The 19265-nt window shown below is 53.6% G+C and overlaps 2 protein-coding genes across 11 annotated transcripts in view; both read left to right on the top strand.

Annotated features, from left to right (window-relative positions):
• Positions 1 to 2521: 2521 nt before the first annotated feature.
• Positions 2522 to 11162, top strand: RTL10 (retrotransposon Gag like 10). 3 transcript variants are annotated; one of them, XM_054241814.2, is made up of 3 exons: positions 2522 to 2583; positions 2865 to 2959; positions 4925 to 11162. In XM_054241814.2, the coding sequence occupies exon 3, from the start codon at positions 5145 to 5147 to the stop codon at positions 6237 to 6239; it is 1095 nt and encodes a 364-aa protein (XP_054097789.2). In that variant the 5' UTR covers positions 2522 to 2583; positions 2865 to 2959; positions 4925 to 5144; the 3' UTR covers positions 6240 to 11162. The 3 variants fall into 3 exon arrangements, with proteins under 3 accessions (XP_054097789.2, XP_078198098.1, XP_078198097.1); XM_078341972.1 differs by having other exon boundaries at positions 2522 to 2744; XM_078341971.1 differs by having other exon boundaries at positions 2522 to 2959.
• The window catches only part of GNB1L (G protein subunit beta 1 like), a 67935-nt gene continuing 51191 nt past the window's right edge, over positions 2522 to 19265 (top strand). For 3 of the 8 annotated variants that reach the window (XM_009006759.5, XM_035276459.3, XM_035276508.3), the window contains exons 1-2: positions 2522 to 2583; positions 2865 to 2959. The gene's annotated coding sequence lies outside the window, so the exon portion shown is untranslated. Of the gene's footprint in view, positions 2960 to 19265 lie in introns of all 8 variants that reach the window. The other 5 variants (XM_078341973.1, XM_017977970.4, XM_078341974.1 and 2 more) reach the window with 2 other exon arrangements.

The raw sequence follows: 19265 nt of genomic DNA, 5'->3' as shown, positions 1-19265 counted from the left end.
GCATGGTGGTGTGAGCCTGTAGTCCCAGCTACTCAGGAGGCTGAGGCAGGAGAATTGCTTGAACTAGGAGGCAGAGGTTGCAGTGAGCCGAGATCGTGCCATTGCACTCCAGTCTGGGTAACAACAGCGAAACTGCGTCTCAAAAAAAAAAGAGTATGAATGCACTTAATGCGCCTGAATTGTTCACCTAAAAATGGCTAAAATGGCAAATGTTACTATGTTTTACCACAATAAAAATGGCAAATGTTACTATATTTTATCACAATAAAAAAAAGTAGTCATATGGCTAGGCATGGTGGCTCATGCCTGTAATCCCAGCACTTTGGGAGGCCGAGGCGGGCAGATCATGAGGTCAAGAGATCGAGACCATCCTGGCCAACAGGGTGAAACCCTGTCTCTACTAAAAATACAAAAAATAGCCGGGCACGGTGGCACGTGCCTGTGGTCCCAGCTACTCGGGAGGCTGAGGCAGGAGAATTGCTTGAACCCAGGAGGCAGGGGTTGCAGTGAGCTGAGATCGTGCCACTGCATTCCAGTCTGGGTAACAACAGCGAAACTCTGTCTCAATTAAAAAAAAAAAAAAACTGTATACCTTGGCTGTACCACATTGCTATTAAACATTTTCCCTCTTTTTTTTTTTTTTTCGAGACAGAGTCGTGCTCTGTCGCCCAAGCTGGAGTGCAGTGGCACAATCTCAGCTCACTGTAACCTCCTCCTCCCAGGTTCAAGGGATTCTCCTGCCTTAGCCTCCTGAGTAGCTGGGATTACAGGCAAGTGCCACCATGCCCAGCTAATTTTTTTATATTTTTGGTAGAGACGGGGTTTCACCATGTTGGCCAGGCTGGTCTCAAACTCCTGACCTCAAATGATCTGCTCGCCTTTGCCTCCCAAAGTGCTGGGATTATAGGTGTGAACCACCACCTCACCTGGCCTAAAAATTTTCTTTCTTCAATAATAAAGTAACCACAGCTTGATCAGTTACACATGTGGTGTGATGATCAGTTATGCATGTTAACCAAACCGTTATGCGGCGCATGAGTACACACAGGAGAGGTCCTGAAAGGAAAACACACCAATTTGGACCAAAAGAGGCCTTTTCTGGTTCAGTTGAATTAATGTCTTGCACAGGCCCACTGCCCACTCTGCTGATGGGCGCTGAGCTGTAGGCCGAGCTGCCTAGAGGCTGAGGTAAGCTGAATTTGTGGGAACCCCCACCTTTCCCTTGAGGAAGTTTAAATTATCAGGTCAATTAGGAAAGATACAACCGAAAAAATCCAAGTTTCATTACCACTTCAAGAAGGCGTTTCCTGGCTGGGTGCCACTTTTATTATTTTTGGCTCAGGCTACTGAAAGCCCCACAGACCCAGGGAAGGTACAATGTGATCTTTGATTCACATTTCAGGGATCAAAGTGAGTGAGTTTGGGTGTAAATGCAGATAACATTTCAGAGAGCTTTCATGAAAGGAGTCACTAGACCAGGGCAGAAAGGGAGCTGGTGTGTTACGTGTGTGTTCCCCTTCAGAAGCGTCACTTTCCGGTGAATCCAGCTGGCTGCCCGTGGCCCCAAGACTCCTGGCCTGCATCCAGGTCCTTGGCCCATAAGCATTAGGTCCTGGGCTGGGGCGCCTGCACCCTCTCCCACCTCTTCTCCAGGCACCGTGAAGCCGAAGAGAGATGGTGTGGGGCGGCCCGTGCAAGCGAGGAGAGCACCACTTCATCCTCGCGGGTCTGATCCCGGGTCTGACAGGCTTGCGCTGGGCACGGCCCGGTGGGGAGGCCTTGGCAGCCTGCCCTCGCTGTCCTCTCAGGGTCCAGCCTCGGCCTGGGTCAGGAAGCACACCTATACCCACAGCAAGGAGGCCCAGAGGCCCTGCCCGCAGCCCCTGGGCAAGGAGGTGGAGGGTCCTCTTGGCCTGCCTGCCCCTGCCTCCGGCGCCTGGGCCGCAGGTACGTCGAACCCGGCCCTAATGAGGTTTCCGGCACCGGCACTGGGTGGTGAGAACCACGGGCATGCAGTTCCTGGGCGCTCACGAGGCCCAGCAGTCCCGCTATGCCCACACCCGCCACGACAGCTGCAGCCCCCCAGGCTTAGCCCGGCCCCCTCTCGAAGCTCAGCAGCCCCCGCAGTGTCCCACTGACGCCAGGGCAGTAACCGCGGGCTGAGGCAGCATGGGCCCCGCGGTCTAACGCCACAGCCGGGTGCAGATTTCCCGGACCTTTGGGAATCATGGGGGCAGCTTTGGCCCAACCGCCTCGCGCCTGCACACGCTGCCCCACCTGCTTCGGTGGCGCTCGGCGCGACGTGGGAATGGGCGCTCCCATCACTCACCGCGCGGCGCTACCGCGCCAGCAAGGACCGGGAGCGCCTACGGGACAGCGACCACACGGCGCACAGCGCAGGCGCGGCGGGCGGAGCGCGCGCGCACGACCTGGTTGGGAGGCGCGCGTGGGGCGTGTCGGGAGCCTGCGCGGGTTCGTACACGGCGGCCGCGCGCACGCTGGAGGCGTGGCTGCGCGACGCAGTCGGGCCCTGGACTCTGCGCGGCGCTGCTCCGAGCTTGCGTCGCCGACTCCGGCCGGAGGGTCAGTGTGGAGGCGGGAGCCGCGGCGGCCGGCTTGGAACTCCGTGCGCGCAGGCCTGGAGCTGCGCCCCTCCGTCTTTTCCCGATTTCTGATCCGCGGAGGGGCACTCGGAGCCCCAGGCTGGGTCGCAGTGCCTTTGGCCTGCGGGCCTCAGTTTCTCGGTCCGCGCCGGGGGTTTGTGGGGGCACCTGGAGACATTCGGGCCGTTGTCGCCGTTTCGGGAGGTCGCGCCCGCGCCTTGCCTGGCCTCACGGCGACCGATCTCGTTCTCTACTTTCTAGGTGGCGCTTGGACTCACCCTCGGAGGGAGGCCCGTCCCCCGGTCTCTGGCTGCGGATCCCTGGACCCTCTTCGCTGGCGCTTCGCGTAGCCGCAGGTAGGTGGGCGTCTTATTGCCGTGGGGCTTGTGAGCTCGTATTTCCTGCATGGCGGTTGCTGGGGGGCGGGCGGTGCAGTCGTGTGCACTCAGCTTGCTTTAAGGCTTTGGGCACGTTTTGTACTTGGGGCCCCTGGGTCTCCCCAGAGCAGAGGACGCCCCAGCGTTCCAGGTGCTGCCTTTGGCCTTGTGGGGGCAAGTACACATGCGCCGTGGTACCTGCTCCTTTAGGATAGTGCTGTGCAGTTCAGAAGGGCCGAAAGTCTCCTGTGCCAAGGCAGTGTGGGGAGAGAAGCAGGGGCCCCAACAGACTGAGAGGCGTGGGAGGGCTAAGGTTCTTAAAATGGTGAGAGTGCGGCCCAGCGTTAGGAAGCTCAGGCTGAAGCAGGCCTGGCTGGCTGGCGCAGGGAAGCGTTCTCCTAGGCTCCATTGGACACAGGTGTGCAGGTGAGTGGGCAGGGTGGTGGACTGGAAAGAAGGGAAGGCAGAGATCTGGGTAGCATACTGTGGCTCCTGGGCATGGGTGTGCTAATTGTAGGTAACCTGGATACCTAAACTTGGCTGGTAGTAGGAGCTGGGCCCTGGATTGGGGTCATTGCTTTTTTAGAGTGCAGTGAGGGACTGGACTGGACTCACTCATGTGCTGTCCTGTGGGTTTGCTGCCCCCAGGCCTTAGTATAATCTTACAGTAAGGTGGGAAGCCAGGGTCAAGGGCTGGGTTTCAGGTGAAGACCCCCCAGAGGGGGTCAGACCTGAGGGGTTCCAGAGTGTTTGGGTGGTGGAGGTAGGGCCAGTGGCCTTGGCAGGTTCTAGTGCTGCAGGCTACCCTGGGAGGTCCTTGAACCAACTCATCCTGAGGGGGGAATGACCAGCAGATAGGAGACCTGGGATGAAGGTGTGTGCAGGCCTTGTGCTCCCAGTGAGCTAGTGGAGTTTGTATGCAGGGTGAAGCAGAGAGTTTCATGGAGGTCGTGAGTGAGTCTCCGTTTGCAGAGAGACTGGGGTGGGGGGGCTAGAGTTAGGCTGGAGATTGTGAGACCCCCAGAGGAGGACTCCTTGCACTCGAAGAGAACTATGCCAGCTCGCTGTGGAGCCTCCTAGGTGACTGCTGCGTGGAGAAGGGGCAGGTTCAGCCATCAAACTGAGACTCCCCAGACCCAGTGCACAAGTGACTGGAGTGGTGGGAGCAGACAAAGCAAGTGGGATTCCACTTGCTTTGGAATGGGGACTGGGATGCTGGGCTGTGGCTGGGTGGGGACTGTGGTGTTTAGGGGTGGCGGTGGCATTGCCTGCAGGTGGCACTCAGTTGTGAGAGGTGAATTTGGAAAGCATGTGGGGTCCGGAGGAAGCGGATAATAATAGCAGGCTCCCTGCTGCTGTCAGGGATGCAGGTAGGACCTGCTTTGTGCCTGGTGCTGGGATGTAAAAGAATGTAATGACAATGCTGTTTGTGCATTGTTCAGAGATTTTTGGGGCAGCTAGAACCTACTCAGCAGACAAACGTAGTTTATAGTCTGCATGCCGTATAGTGCTTAAGGCTGTGGTCTCCAGCCAGTTCCTACTGCTTACTTCACTTATGGGTTGGTGTGTGGCTGCAGACGAGTTACTGCAGCAATGCCTGCCTCAAAAACAATACTAGTACCAATCTCATGTGGGGGAGGCGGCGCAAATGGAGCACTCAGTAAAAGTTTGCTACTACTGCTATCCTGAAATTCCCTGACAGTTCTGATCTGGTGCCTTTTCTTCTGAAATTGACAGCGGCTATCATTCCACCTTGCCCTTGCATTGTCATAGGCAGCATTTGCCCACCTTCTCAGACCTCATAGGCCAGTCCCCTGGGCCCCTCCTTCCACTCAGACCTCCTAGTTGGGTACCAGAGGGTTGCCCGCTTGCTGCCTCTTCCCGCCAGTCCAGTGGTGATGGTTAGGCCTGGTTCCTGCTCTTCCCCACCTTGTCTTTGGACAGATTGCTTCGGATGGTGGCCTGGCGACTGACAGTCCCTCAGCTCTTCTCAGCTCTCCTGAGGCTGCAACTGTCAGCTCCCTGATCCTCAGCACTTGCCTGGACCAGTGCGGGTCTGCCACGCCCCGTTCAGCCATCCCTGTACTGTTGTGTGTGCAAGCCACATCTGTCCACACCCTGCCCCCAGTGCTGGCTCTCCTCTCTTCTCCCCTGTGCTCCCAGCATGCCTCGCGGCCGTTGCCGTCAACAGGGCCCTCGCGTTCCCATCTGGGCAGCCGCCAATTATGCCAACGCACACCCATGGCAGCAGATGGACCAGGCCTCTCCTGGGTTAGCATGCACCCCCCTTGTGGATCCCTGGATTGAGCGGCCCTGCTGCGGGGACCCTGTGTGTGTGCGAACGATCATGGAGCAGAAGAGCACAGCTAGTGGTGCTCCTGGCAGTCAACTCGAAGAAAGGGGTCCTCTAGCTGGGTGCATGCCCAGCTCCCGACCCCGCAGGGTGGACTTCTGCTGGGTGCCAGGCTCGGACCCAGGCACCTTTGATGGCTCCCCGTGGCTACTGGACCGTTTCTTGGCCCAACTGGGCGATTACATGTCCTTCCGCTTTGAGCACTATCAGGACAACACCAGCCGTGTCTACGAGATCCTCGGGCGCCTGACAGGCCGAGCCCGTGCCTGGGCAGCCCCCTACCTTGTTGGGGACCTGCCCCTGCCTGACGATTACGAGCTCTTCTGCCGGGATCTCAAGGAAGTTGTTCAAGACCCGAACAGTTTGGCTGAGTACCATGAGGCGGTTCCCTGTCCCCTGCCCCTGGCCTCCAGCCGGCCTCCAGTGTCCCCTCAGCTGCCTGCGGTGAGGCAATACTTAGCTAGGTTCTTGGAGGGCCTGGCACTCAACATGGGTACTGCCCCCAGGGCTTTTCCAGCCACCATGGCCACCCCTGCTGTGTCTAGGTCCAGCTCTAGATCCAGAAGTGCTCTGCCCAAGCAGCAGCTGACCAAGGAGAGCACCCCTGGCCCCAGGGAGCCCCCAGTCCTGCCCAGTTCTGCATGTAGCTCCAAGCCTGGTCCTGTGGAACCAGCCTCCTCTCAGCCAGAGGAGGCAGTCTCCACACCTGTCCCTAGACTGTTGGAGTCTGCTAATTCTCCTGCCCAGGGACCAGACCCAGCTCAGCCAGGGGATCTGAAACCCCAGAAAACAGAGGAGGAGGTTTCGGAGACAGAGGGAGACCAGGAGGTATCCTCAGGTACCCCACAGGAGGTGGTGGAGGCCCCGGAGACCCCAGGAGAGCCACCACTTTCTCCTGGGTTCTGAACACAACCCAGGCGGGAACAATGCTGCGCCTTGTGATAAAGTGGCCTGTGTGGCTTGAGAGTCCCTTAATCCCCTGTCAGAGGAGAGTGGCATCCCCAGATGATTTCAGATGACCCCATAGCTGGGCAAGGTGTGCTTGTTTTGGACTTTGCCCTGAGCAGAAACAGCTCCCCCGACCCCAGCAGAGCTTGTCCTCCGCCCTGTGCCCTTTCCCTGCTCCTGCTGGCTGCCAGCTTCGTCCCTGCCCATCACCTGGGATTGCCGTCTCACCCAGGCCTGCTCCCACGAGGGGGTCATTTTGTAGATCAACTCCCAGCAGATACTTGCATCATCTTTGTCACTTCCACCCCCACAAAACACCCCCCTTGATGTCTTCCACACTGTCTGGGACTGAACTGGGTCTGCCACATCTGCCCTGTTGGGATCTGGTTCCTGTTTGGGGTCTCTGTATGTCCCCCTAACCGCACCATCTCTGCTCCCTGTGACTTCTGTCCCAGCTGGAATGTGAGGAAGGCTGCCTGGAGGAAGTGGCAACTTTGATTCTGCTGGATGAGTGGGATGGCATCTTGGCAGAGAACGATGTTTCCTGTGGGTTTAGCAGCAGTCCTGGCCAGCTGGGAGGTTTGGATGCAGGAAGATGGGATGTAAGCCCCTTGTTAAGCTCAGCTGCAGGCATTCTCCCTTGGTTTGTTAGCGCTCAAGTCATGCCTGGTGTTCTGAAGCAGCTTCCTCTTCCCTGCTGCTGTGCTGCTGTCCCCTGCGCACTCCCGTGCATCGCCCATTCAGCAATTAAGCCCCAGTGATGTAAATGACTGGGATCTCCCGCCTGGCAGACTGTGACCCTCCAGGGCAGGGGCTCTGTCTTAGTCAGCTGTGTGGCTTGGTGCACAATTGGTGCTCATTAAACATGTGTTGCATTACTGGCTGAGCCTGTGGTGCAGTGGCTGCCTACCAGTGAGTCCCTGTTTCCATTCTCTCGGGAGCAGAGGCCTGGTCATGAGCATTGCAGGTGTGGTTTCTAGCAGGGGATTTGAGGGTCCAAGAGTCTGATCGAAGGAGCTGGGGCTGAGTAGGTGGGGGTGGGTGGCTGGGCAGGTGGAGAACTGAACTGACCTGCGAGAGCTGTAGGTAGAGTGAGGACCAGGCAGCAATCCAGAGCTGTGAGGCCCCAGGCCCAGAGGATTGGAATGAAGAAAGACCTGTTCCACACAAGGAGGGGTTTTCTAGTGGAAGCTGAGCTTGGAAGCTCCTGGAGCCAAGTTTACCACAGGATGGGCAGGTACAGCCGCCCAGTGTGTTCAGTGTGTGCCCACTTTGGTGCTTGGACAAGAATTTCAAGCCCCTTTCAGTTTTATGATCGTGAAAACAACAAAACAACACCATCTTAAAAAGTAGAAAGGAAAAGCAGAAATGTGAATTGAAAATGCAGCCAACTATTTTAGGAAAAACTAATTAGCAAGCATCTGATTAAACTTACTCAGAAACTGACTGGGCACAGTGGCTCACACCTGTAATGCAGGCGGATCACCTGAGGTCGAGTGTTCGAGACCAGCCGGACCAACATGGAGAACCCTCGTCTCTACTAAAAATACAAAATTATCCAGGTGTGGTGGTGCTTGCCTGTAATCCCAGCTACTTGGGAGGCTGAGGCAGGAGAATTGCTTGAACCTGGGAGGTTGCAGTGAGCTGAGACTTTTTACTCCATTGTACTCCAGCCTGGGTAACAAAAGCGAAACTCTGTCTCAAAAACAAAAAAACCTTAGAAAAACAAATTGTTGGGATTATTTTATTTGGTAATTATCACTAAGAAAGGCTCTGGGTTCAGATGTGTGTTATTTCAGGGCACAAATACCGTGTAGATAAAACAGCTGGAAACCTTGGAAATAGGTGGGAAGCTATTGTTAGCAAGTGGGTATAACCCTGTAGCAAAGCAAGTAAGCTGGCAGAAGAAACCCATGTTCAGTCTTGATTCTGGTCAGATGTGGGAAGTCCTGGACATCCTGGCCCAGCTCCCTGCTTCTGTGCCAGGTCACACAGCTGCCCTCTATGCAATGGCTCAGGCCCCAGCCTGAGGGGTCAGGTCAGTCTGCTCCCCCATGCCTGCCTCCGGTGCACTGTCGTCGGGCTTGGCAGTAGAACCCAGAGTTGCTCTCTGGGATGGACAGACTAGTCACCCAGCTGACCCTTACCCTGTCCCACAGGCTTCTGGACAGGCCATCTTCCCATCTCCCTTTAGTGGACCTGAGGTGGATCCTTCAGCCTGGGATTGCTGCCTTCTCTTCTGAACTCTATCCTACTGGGGCTTTGGGTCTTTTGTGCTCTTGAAACCCAGGCAGCTCCTCGGGACGTGTGAGTTATGGTCTGCCATGTGTCTGAGGGCCAGTCGCACAGCGCTAGCCTATGCAGGCTTGAGAGCCCACGGGAGAGTCCAGGTGACCTGGTTTTTAATTTGTAAAATGGGTCCTGTTAATTCTGGTTGGGTTCTCTCTAGAAAGGAAAGCAGGGTCTCAAAGTGGTGATGTCCAGGTTTCCTGCACAGGTAGGGTGGAGGCATGGATGGGCTCCGGCATGACCTTCCAGACAGGCAGTACACATGGCCCCTTGCAGAGTTGCTTGGTTGCCAGCTGCTGCAGCACCTGCTTTCAGACAGACAGAGATGACAGAGCTGCTTTCCTGCTCCTTGGGGAGGGAGGTGCACCAAGGCCCAGGAGAGGAGGCGCTCTCCCTGGGTTGTTTGTCTCTCCTGGCCCCGACTCACGGACAGACCCGAAGCGGGGGTGCTCAGGAGCTACAGAGCCTGGCAGGGTTTGCTGGGTGTGCTCAGGGACAGGCCATGGTGCTGGCCCTGCTTTCCAATCATGGTGTCTGTCCCTCACTTCCCTTGGAAATACCGGAGATTTTATTTCCTGAAGGTAGGACATGATGGGCACTATGAGATGGTGTTTAAAGTACCCGTCTCCAAGGAAAACTTTAAAATAGGAAGTTCTGAGGATGAGGTCCTATGGGATATTGGAATCGTTTACAAAGCTACAAGAATTAAAATACTTAGATGAGCAGAGAATAGAGAACTTTGAAGCAGGGTCAAATAAAGAGGGAGGTTTAGTACATGCTAGATAGAGGTGTTTCCAATTAATGAGAGTAAAATGGATTAGTCAGTAAAAGCAGTTGGCCCTCTGGAAAATAGTAAAGCCAAGTGCATGCCTCACTCTTTATTTCAGTATGTATTCTAGATGGCTTAAAGATTTCAGTGTTAAAATTATGAAAGTACTAGAGGGAAATACAGGTGAATTTTTTTGGCCTGTGATTCCAGGATGTTAAAAGTTTTAGATGCCCAGAGTTGTGGCAGTATGGAGAAGTGGGCCTTCTCATACTACTGGTGGGAGTGTACAGTATTACTGTTTGACCACATAAGGTGTGTGTTCTAGGAACACACATGCTGTGACTGCTTGCTAGGTGCACGAAGGCTCTTGCCAGGGATGGTCATGATTTGGTGCCACTACATGGGGGTTTAGAGCAGGGACTGGAGGTTGGCCTTGGATCCTCCCCTCCCCTCATGAGCTGAGGGTCCTCACCTGACCTTTTTGAGCTTTGAACATAATTTTTCTTCATGGGGTGGTCAGAAGGTTTGAATGAGAATGGTGCCCATGCATTGCCTTGGCTGGGGTCTAGGCCCTCTGACACCCACAAGGTTGGTGTCACTGTTTTTTGAACAGAAGAACTGGAAAAGCCCAAAGATCCAGCAATAAAGGAGCAAGGCAAATAAAACTGTTACCCCGAAGGATCAGTCAGCACGAGCCAGACTGTGCCGCAGTAACAAAGATCTCCAGCGGTAGTGCTACAGTTGACACTGCTTATTTCTTACTCACACCTGGCGGCCGCCATGGATGGCGCCTGTCAAACCTGTGCTGACAAGACCCTACCTGGACATATTTCTCCATGCTCACTGAGGCAGGGGAAAGACCACAGCAGCCCACAAGTGATGTGTGTCACCCCACTTCCATGTCTGTGGCCAAAGGAAGCCACAGAACCACACCTCAGTTCCATAGGACGAGAGCAGCTGATCATCCTGTGGGCCGGGGTGCTCAGTATGAAGTATGAGCAGCCACCCAATGCGGGACTGGTTAATGCTGCTGCTAAGGATGGGAGGATGGCCTGCGTCCATCCAGGGCAACGTACCTGTTTGTCTGCTGGGGCTGCCTGACAAAGGACCACAGGCTGATGGGCTTAAACAACAGACATTTATCTCCTCGTGGTTCTGGAGCTGGAAGCCTGAGATCAAGGTGTGGGCAGGATTGGTTTCTCCTGAGGTCTCACTCCTTGGCCTGCAGATGGCCACCTTCTTGTTGTGTCCCTGTCTGTGTCTGTGTCCTAATCTCTCGTGATGCCCTCAGTCTATTAGATCAGGGCCCTCCCATGAACTCAACGAACCCTGAATTACCTCTTTAAAGACTCTGTCTTCAAATAAAAGTACTAGCGGTTAGGACTTGATCATAATATTGCGGGGGACACAGTTCTGCTCACAGCAGTGCCCGAGATGGGCTTCTCTAGTTTCGTCTTTGCTGTTCCTGACAGTGCTATCTTGAGCAGGCCGTTGTCTCCACATGCCTGTCCCCCTGGCCCTGGGTTCTGGGGCCATACTGCCAAGCCTCAGCTATTGAGTGGGCAGTGTCTAGTTGTGCTGTACGTGATACTCTGTTTCTCACTTAAGAAATCTTTCCCTACCTGGGGGTACAAAACGTTATCCTGTGTTCCCAGGTTGTAACATTTTGCCTTTGACATTCAACCTCGAGTGCACCTGTAAGTGTAACTGTGGTGGGAGGGAGGGGTCTACTGTCATCCTTGAGAGCCTGCGACGAGCAGAGCCCCTCTGCCGACTGCGATGTATGTGTAATATGAGCAAGAAATAAATTTTTGATGCGTGAAGCCACTGAGTTTGGGGCTTGTGTTTTCCACAGCATAACCTATTATATCCGGACCGACGGGATCCCATTTCACCTTTTTCCACCGGGCACCAGCCTGCCCCAGCATCAGCTGCTGGCTGCAGCAACTCATACCCTGGCTGCAGCTACCCCCGGGCCATGCCTGGCCTACCCGCCTACTCTCTGTTCCGATCTGTCCCCTGCTAGTTATTCTAGCTTTATAAGTCTTGGTTATCTCACAGGGAAACCTTCCATGTCCCTATTCTTCAAATTGTCTTGGCAAGGCTTTTGGTGTTTTTTTTTTTTTCAGATGGAGTCTCGCTCTGTCACCCAGGCTGGAGTGCTGTGGCCTGATCTTGGCTTACTGCAATCTCCGCCTCCCAGGTTCCAACGATTCTTCTGCCTCAGCCTTCCAAATAGCTGGGGCTGCAAGTGTGCACCACCACGCCTGGCTAATTTTTGTATTTTTAGTAGAGATGGGGTTTCACCATGTTGGCCAGGCTGGTCTTGAACTCCAGACCTCATCATCTGCCTGTCTCGGCCTCCCAAAGTGCTGGGATTACAGGCATGAGCCACCATGCCCAGCCTGGCAAGATTTAAAGCACATTGGATCACAAATGCAGAGGCAGAGAGGATGGTGTCGTGGCCCTTGTCCAGCCCCAGCACCGTTCACACTCTGCTGGTGCAGGCCTTGGGAGCGCCATGTCGCTGGACAGCCTGGCCAAGCCTGCTCTCCGGACAGCAGGACCTGTCACTCCCTTAGTTTCTCTTTGGGCCACATTGTCTCTGTTACAGGGTCATGGTGTATAGGTGGGGCCTGGCCAGAGGCAAGTCCAGGCCTCTGGGGTGCCCTCATTAACCCACTCCTTTCCTTTTCAGGGACCCTACAGCACAGGGCTGGGGCCTGGGGATGGAAGGTGCTCATGTACTTGCCACATTCTTCTGTGTCCCCATTGGCGGGGCTGCCAGCTGGGTGCAGAGGTCATGTGACTCCCCTGCCCCTGCTGTGCCTGCACTGCCCACCTCACCTGTGTGTGTGAACAGTGCAGGGGACTGGGGAGTGTTTATCACAGGCTGTGCACATGGGGGTCCTCAGTGAGGGGTCCACCCGCAGCACCCATGGAGTGGGCTATGAGGGCACCCCACGGGGCAGAGTGAGCAGGAGGCTGGCCTCTGTCCTCATTTGCATGTTTGCGGATGTGGGTGTGGCAAGCACATCGCTGACATGCGTGTGTAAGCAGGTGCACAGCCGACTGTACACAACTGGGTGGTCGGGAGTTGAGACATACATCTGGCCACACCACCCTCTGTGTGTGATGGGGGAACCTCCCCTTTCTACCCAAGGTGACCTCTGCCACAGGAGGAGCCACACAGGCAAGTCCCTGTCAGAAAGTGTCAGCCCCAGCATGCTTAGGGACCTCTCCTCCAACTCTAACCAAGTTCTCAGGGCACGTCCCTCCCCCAGGCCAGGGGCAGCAGCCCCAGGGGATTGGTCCCCATCCCGCACTCTCCATGAGCTTTGTCTGTCTCCCTGCCGGGATGGCCTCCAAGAAGAGGCTGGACTGGGGCACAGGAATGTTACGCTTCCCGTAAAGCAGTAAGCTTTTCCGTGTGTTCATCCCAGGCGAAAAGGCCGGTCCTCTCTGCTGGCTGGGTTCCTGCCTCTGCCCGTAAGTGCCTGGGGCAGGCTGGCTAAAAATGCCCAAGTCAAGCTTCCTTCCTGCCGACTTGCCAGACTCCTGGGACCCACTCCTGGGGCAATGGACATCCCCGGCCACAGCGTGAGTTGCCTGCTCACAGAGAGACCCCGCCTGCCCATCCTGCCTGCCCCTGCAGCCTGGTGGCTCCTCACGCTGGCATTTCCTCCTGGCCCAGCTGGGGCAGCCTGTCTCCGGGTGCCAAGGAGAAGTCTGAGCCTTAGCGCCTGCCTGGCGCCCCTGCTGACTGTAGGGCTGGTCAGCAGGTCACTCCTCATGCCCCAGCCATGATGCTTCCAGATATTTCCAGGGAAGAAAACGAACCCATGTCCTTGTCTTCATGAGACCCACCCACACTGGCTCAGTGGGGCCTGGTCCTGCCAGTGTGGCATTTGGTGGCCACGAGGACCCACAGGACTGGCAGTGCTTCAGGAAAGAACAGGCTGCAGTGGGCTGCTGAGAACTCGCCTCTGCTTGGGAATGAATCACGCCACATGGTCTGTGTCCCCAGCACAAGTGACTGGTCTCTGGGGTCCTCCCTCATACACAGTGGGTCCTGTCTGGAAGGGGTGCCACAGACCTGGTGTGGGTCAGCATGTAGGCACCATGCTGGGCCCCAACTGGCTCACCGCAGGCCAGGAGCTCCTGGTGGCAGTAGGGTTGGGCACTGTGGGTCTCAGCCTCTGGAGAATGCTGGTGGCCAGCCCTGGGGAACCTGGGTCACTGCCCCAAGTGAGGTCAGGTCAGCCCCAGCTCCTGGCCTGACAGTGTGAATCATGCTGGGGGGGCAGCCATCCCCTAGGGGAGCAGACTGGAGGTGCTTAGCCAGAGCAGAAGGCCCCTGTGGCAGCGCAAGTGGCCATTTTACTAGGATGGGGAAGAGATTCAGGCCCAGAAGCGAGGTGGGTGGCTGTCCTTCCCTGGGGCCTACAGGACTGCAGCACTCTCAGCTCCACTATGGAAATCGTGTCTCCGGCTGGAATCTGAGTTCTGCTTTGCAGATTTGCCAGCTTACCAGTGCTCTGGGCAGTTGGGGCTCAGGTTCCCCTCCCTGCACAGAGCCGGTGCAGGGTTTTGCTGGGCCTTAGGCCAAGCTGTCAGTCAAGGCTGCAGCCTGCCTGCCACTCCCTGAGACGGATGTGCCTGATGTAGGCCTGGGGGTGCTTCCTTCTCCAAGGGAAGGAGCTCTTTAGGGGCATACCTATTCCCCGCCACGGAGAGACTGACATCGGTCAGCCCTGGGAGGTAGGAAATGGCTGGGGTCGGGCTGTCACTTGCTGCCCAGGGGGTGGTGCCCAGTTTCCCCTCACCACTGGGTCGCTGGGCACCTGCCCTCCCTGCCTCTCTGCCTCCCCGGAATTCTTCCTCGGATCTGCATCTTTGAAGCCGCTGCCTCCCTGCCCGCCTGGGCGCTTCCAAAGGCGGATACTGACAGAGGATTCAATGAATCGAAGGTCGCCAGTCGGGGCGTTGACAGATGCCCAGCCGTGATACTATTTCTGATTTAATAACCGAATGGGAGGCTGGCCCTCTGTAATAATTAGGGCTAATTACTGAGGAGGTGTTGACAGACGGGCTGAGAGGAAACAAACTACCTTTATCCCGTGGCTTAGAGTCAGATTACCAGCCCTGTGCTATCTGCCCCTCAGAAAGTAGACGCTTCAATCACTCAGCGAGGCTTCAAAGGGGAACGGGGCCTGACAATGCACGGGATTTGGAAGGGAGCTATGAAGTGCGCCTTTGACTCCGAATCGCCAAACGGAGCCCCATTCCAGAAATGGTTTCTTTGTGAAGTTTGAGTTAGTGCTGGCAAACCTGTTTCCCGCGCTCAGGACAAGGAGCGGGCTGCAATGGGCGTGGGCAGGTGGGGGCCGTGGCCAGGGCTGTGGCTGGCGTGTGGCCAGCTTGAGCTGCTCAGGTCCTTCCCAGGCCAGGTGACACCAGCAGAGTCCTGGTATCCCCAGTAGCTGGCCCTGGTAGCTGGGGATCCAAACAGGGAGGTGCAGCATGTTTTCCTTGGCCCAAGGAGGGTGTCTGTTCCTTTGTGGCCATGAGTGGCAGGTAACAGGATAGGGACCTCACCATTTGAGCAGCTCATCCCTTCCTGTTTGCAGCTAGAGTGCAGCTTTTCTGCAGCCCTTCCAGTCAGGTCTGGCCTTCCTTGGAGGGGGATGTGCCCTTGGCAGGACGACCCCTTGGGGGCCTGGGCGTTACTCACTAGGCTGCTCCCACCCCCCCCCCCATGTCCTGGGCCGAGAGCTAAGACTATGGAAGCAATTCTGATCCCCGGGGCCTTGGTGGGCAGACAACATCAGTGACTGAGAAGGGTTGTTGGGAGCTAGTGTCTGTGACTGACCCCACTGACTCCCTGCTGATCGCCTTGCATTTCAGAGATGGGGAAGGGTGTGACTAGACCTCAGTTTCCTGGTTTGTAGCAGCAGCATTTTAAGATGTGTGCCAGTGAATTGGCTTGGACAGCAGTGTCTGATGCAGCTTCTTGGAGTGGGGTGTGTGAGGTTTCTTGGGAGAGCAAGGTCGCCAGCGGAGGCTGCAATGTAGGGGACAGTTCTGGGATTCTGGGCCTCACTGCTGTCTGTCCTCACCAGGAAGGCAGAGGATGATGCTGAGGCCTCTGCTCAGGACCGGCCTGTCCAGGGAGCACCTTTCTGGTTCCAGGTATAGCCTGGGAGGTGCCAGATGAGCAGGAGGTGGGAGGGAGCCCATACCATCTGTGTGCCTGCCTTAGGCCTCATGGCCTTGGCAGTGTTCTCTCTGGCCTGGGAGACCAGCCAATTCAACATCTTCCCTTAGAATGGCTGTGCTGCTTCACAGGGAGATTAGGTGAAGGGCAACAGTGGTTAGGTCAGTGCTCTTTCTTTCCCCACTGGCTGCTCTACCTTGATAGAAAGAAGACAGCTTCTGGAAGTAATGATGGTCATGATAAAACTCATCAGCTCGTTTGTTTAACCGAAGAACTACTAGCCTGTACCAGGGGCACTGTTGAGGAATTTATATTAGGGCAAAAATAAGATGGTAAATTATTTGGAATGGGAGAAGCACTCACTATGGGCTCATGGGCATTTGATTATAACTCCCACCTCATCTACAGTTTTGCTGAAGTTTCAGTTACCCATGGTCATTAAGTCTCTTTGTTTGTTTATTTATTTTAGAGATAGGTCTCCGTAGTCTAGGCTGGAGTGCAGTAGCGTGATCATAGCTCACTGTAGCCTTAACCTCCTGGGCTCAAGCGATCCTCCTGCCTTAGCCTCCAGAATAGCTGGGGCCACAGGCGGGCAGCACCATAACTGGCTAATTTTTTACAATTATTTTTTTGTAGAGATGAGGGTCTTACTATGTTGCCTTGGCTTATTAAGTCTGTTTAAGTCACCTTGACTAGAGATAGAATTGACTCCAAAGCCACAAACTTTGAACAGGCATTGTTTCATAATACATTAGTAGTAAATTAAAGACCATTGACTGTCACACAAGAAAAAATTGCACAAAAATCCTGTACAACATATTTTATTTGAAACATAACCTGTGAGACTGTGGCCAAGAGCAGTGGCTGAGTGCGTTAACCTGTGTCTGGAGGCATTTCTGAGCTCTTCCCTGTCAGCGTCTTGCTCTGTGCATGACTGATGAACTGGGATTGATGGGCTGTTAGAGACCCAAGGCCAGGCTTCATCCAGGGTTCCAGAATTTGCTGTAATGCCCTTCTCTGTTGCAGGATCCCGTCCAGAACCCCACACAGCATTTGCTCTCTGCCTCCCCAGGCTCCTCTGGCTGTGCCAGCTTCTTATACTTTCCCCGTGGTTGATAACTTTGGCAGTGTTGAGGCGCACTGGTCAGGCTCTCGTAAAATGTACCTCCACTGGGTTTTGCCATGTTCTTCTTACAGTTAGACTAAGCTTATATGTTTTGGGAAGAAGAGCACAAAATCCATTCCTGGATTTTCTTTTATTTATTTATTTTTTGAGACAGCACCTCGTTTCTTCATCCAGGCTAGAGTGCAATGGTGCGATTTTGGCTCACTACAATCTCCCCGTCTCGGGTTCAAGCGATTCTCCTGCCTCAGCCTCCCCAGTACCTGGGATTACAGGCACATGCCACCACACCCAGTTAATTTTTGTATTTTTAGTAGAGATGGGGTTTCACCATGTTGGCCAGGCTGGTCTTGAACTCCTGGCCTCAAGTGATCCACCTGCCTTGGCCTCCCAAAGTGCTGGGATTACAGGTGTGGGCCACCACGCCCAGCCTAGTCTATCATGTTTCATTCTGACTTGTTATAATAGAATCTAAGCAGGACATCATGCTGGAAATTCCCTTTCATCTTGAGGTGGTCCCCAGAAAGGGACATGGAAAACTGCTCATTCTCTCAAAACCCTGCCTTTTGATGCCCTGTGGCAGGGATCCCCTCCCGCTCCTTCTGACCCATGGCAGCCACTGATCTGTCCTCTGTACCGACACTTTGGCCTTTTCCAGAATGCTGTGTAAATTTCACTCCGTTCTTTGGAGATTCACCCATGTCATTGCATTGATCAATAGTTTCTTCCTTTCTGTTGAGGAATAGTGTTATGTTCACCCGTGGATGGTCGTTTGGGTCATTTTCTGTTTTGGGAGATTATATTTTTCACATTTCTGTTTTGGGTGGTTAGTTATAACTACTATAAACATTCCTGCGTGGGTTTTTGTTTGCATGTAAGTTTTCACTTCTCTAGAATACATATCTAGGAGAATTGTTGAGCAACATGTTAATTTCATTTTATAGGAAACCTGTCTGGATGCAGTGGCTCATGCCTCTAATCCCAGCACTTTGGGAGGCTGAGGCAGGAAGTCATGAGGTCAGGAGATCGATACCAGCCTGGCCAACAAAGTGAAACCCCGTCTCTACTAAAAATACAAAAGTTAGCTGGGTGTGGTGGTGCACACCTGTAGTCCCAGATACTGAGGTGGAGAATCACTTGAACCTGGGAGGCAGAGGTTGCAGTGAGCTGAGATCATGCCACTACGCTTCAGCCTGGCGACAGAGCGAGATTTTGTCTCAAAACAAAACAAAACAAACAAACAAAATTTCTTTCTTTCTTTTTTTATTGCTTTACAAACAAAATTTATAAGGAACTACCAAACTGTTTTCCAGGGTGCGTGTACCATTTTGCATTCTCACCAACAGCATAGGAGAGTTCCAGTTGCTCCACAGTATTGCCAGCACTTGGTTTTGTCAGTTTTTTTCTGGATTTTAGCCATTCTAATAGGTGTGCAGTGGTATTTCATTATGGGTTTGGGTTGCATTTCCCTAATGGCTATGATGTTGAGTTTCTTTTTGTACTTATTTGCACGTTGTTTTAGGTGGAGTGTTTGCTCAAATCTCTTATGCCTTTTTAATTGGAGTGTTTACTTGCTGTTGCATTTCATTTAATGAGCACAAAAATAGATTATGTAATTAAATTGCATATGCAGTAAGCTGCACATATTTCAAACGGACAGTTTGACAAGCGCAGCCTTTGTGACGCCATCCCCACACTTAAGACAATGAACGGACCCACTGTGCCTAAAGTCTCCTCCTGCCTCGATGCGTGCCCCTCCCTTCCTCCTCCCTGCATCTCTCTTCTCCAGGTTCCTTCTAATCTGACTTCTGTCACTATAGGTCAGTTTATGTCTCCTAGAATCTTGCATAAATAGAATCACGGAATTTACTCTTTTTCTGGCTTCTTTCACCTGACGTGATCATTCTGAAACTCATTCACATTAGAGCATGTATCAGTACTTCTGTATCTGGGCCTGGATGCACCTCTGCTCTGCTGTTGACGGGCATTTGGGTTGTCTCTAGGATGGGGCTAGTTTTCGTTCCCCAGTGGTTGTACCATTTTATAATCCTGTCGGCAGCGTATAAAAGTTTCAGTTGCTTCACAGGCTTTCCAGCAACTGGAATTGTCAGTCTTTTCTGTTTTAGCCGTTCTGATAAGTATGTAATGGCATTTTACTGTGGTTTTAATTTACATTTTCCTAGTGACTAAAGATGCTGAGTATGTTTTCATGTCCTTATTTGCCATTTGCATATCTTCTTTGGTGAAGTGTTTGTTCAAATCTGTTGCCCATTTTTAGTTGTTTTATTTTGTAAGTGTGTTTTCCTTGTAGATTTTGAAAATGATATATTTGGTGTATAAATTATTTGCCAGATACATGATTTGAAAATATCTTCCCCCATCTGTATAGATTGTCTTTTCGTTTTCTTAATAATCTTTTTCCAAGAGCAAAAGTTTCTAATTTTGTGGAAGGTGAATTTGTGGATTATGTTTCTGAGAGTTTTTGTAAAATCATGAATGGATGTTGAATTCTGCCCAATGCTTTTTCTGATACGATCCTGTGGTTTTTCTTCAGTGTTAATGTGAGAGTTCACATTGATTGATTTT

The sequence above is a fragment of the Callithrix jacchus genome, chromosome 1 (genome assembly GCF_049354715.1).
Source record: "Callithrix jacchus isolate 240 chromosome 1, calJac240_pri, whole genome shotgun sequence".
NCBI classification, from domain to species: domain Eukaryota; kingdom Metazoa; phylum Chordata; class Mammalia; order Primates; family Cebidae; genus Callithrix; species Callithrix jacchus.
Note: the sequence above shows the minus strand (reverse complement) of the source record. Positions and strands in the feature narration are given on the sequence as shown.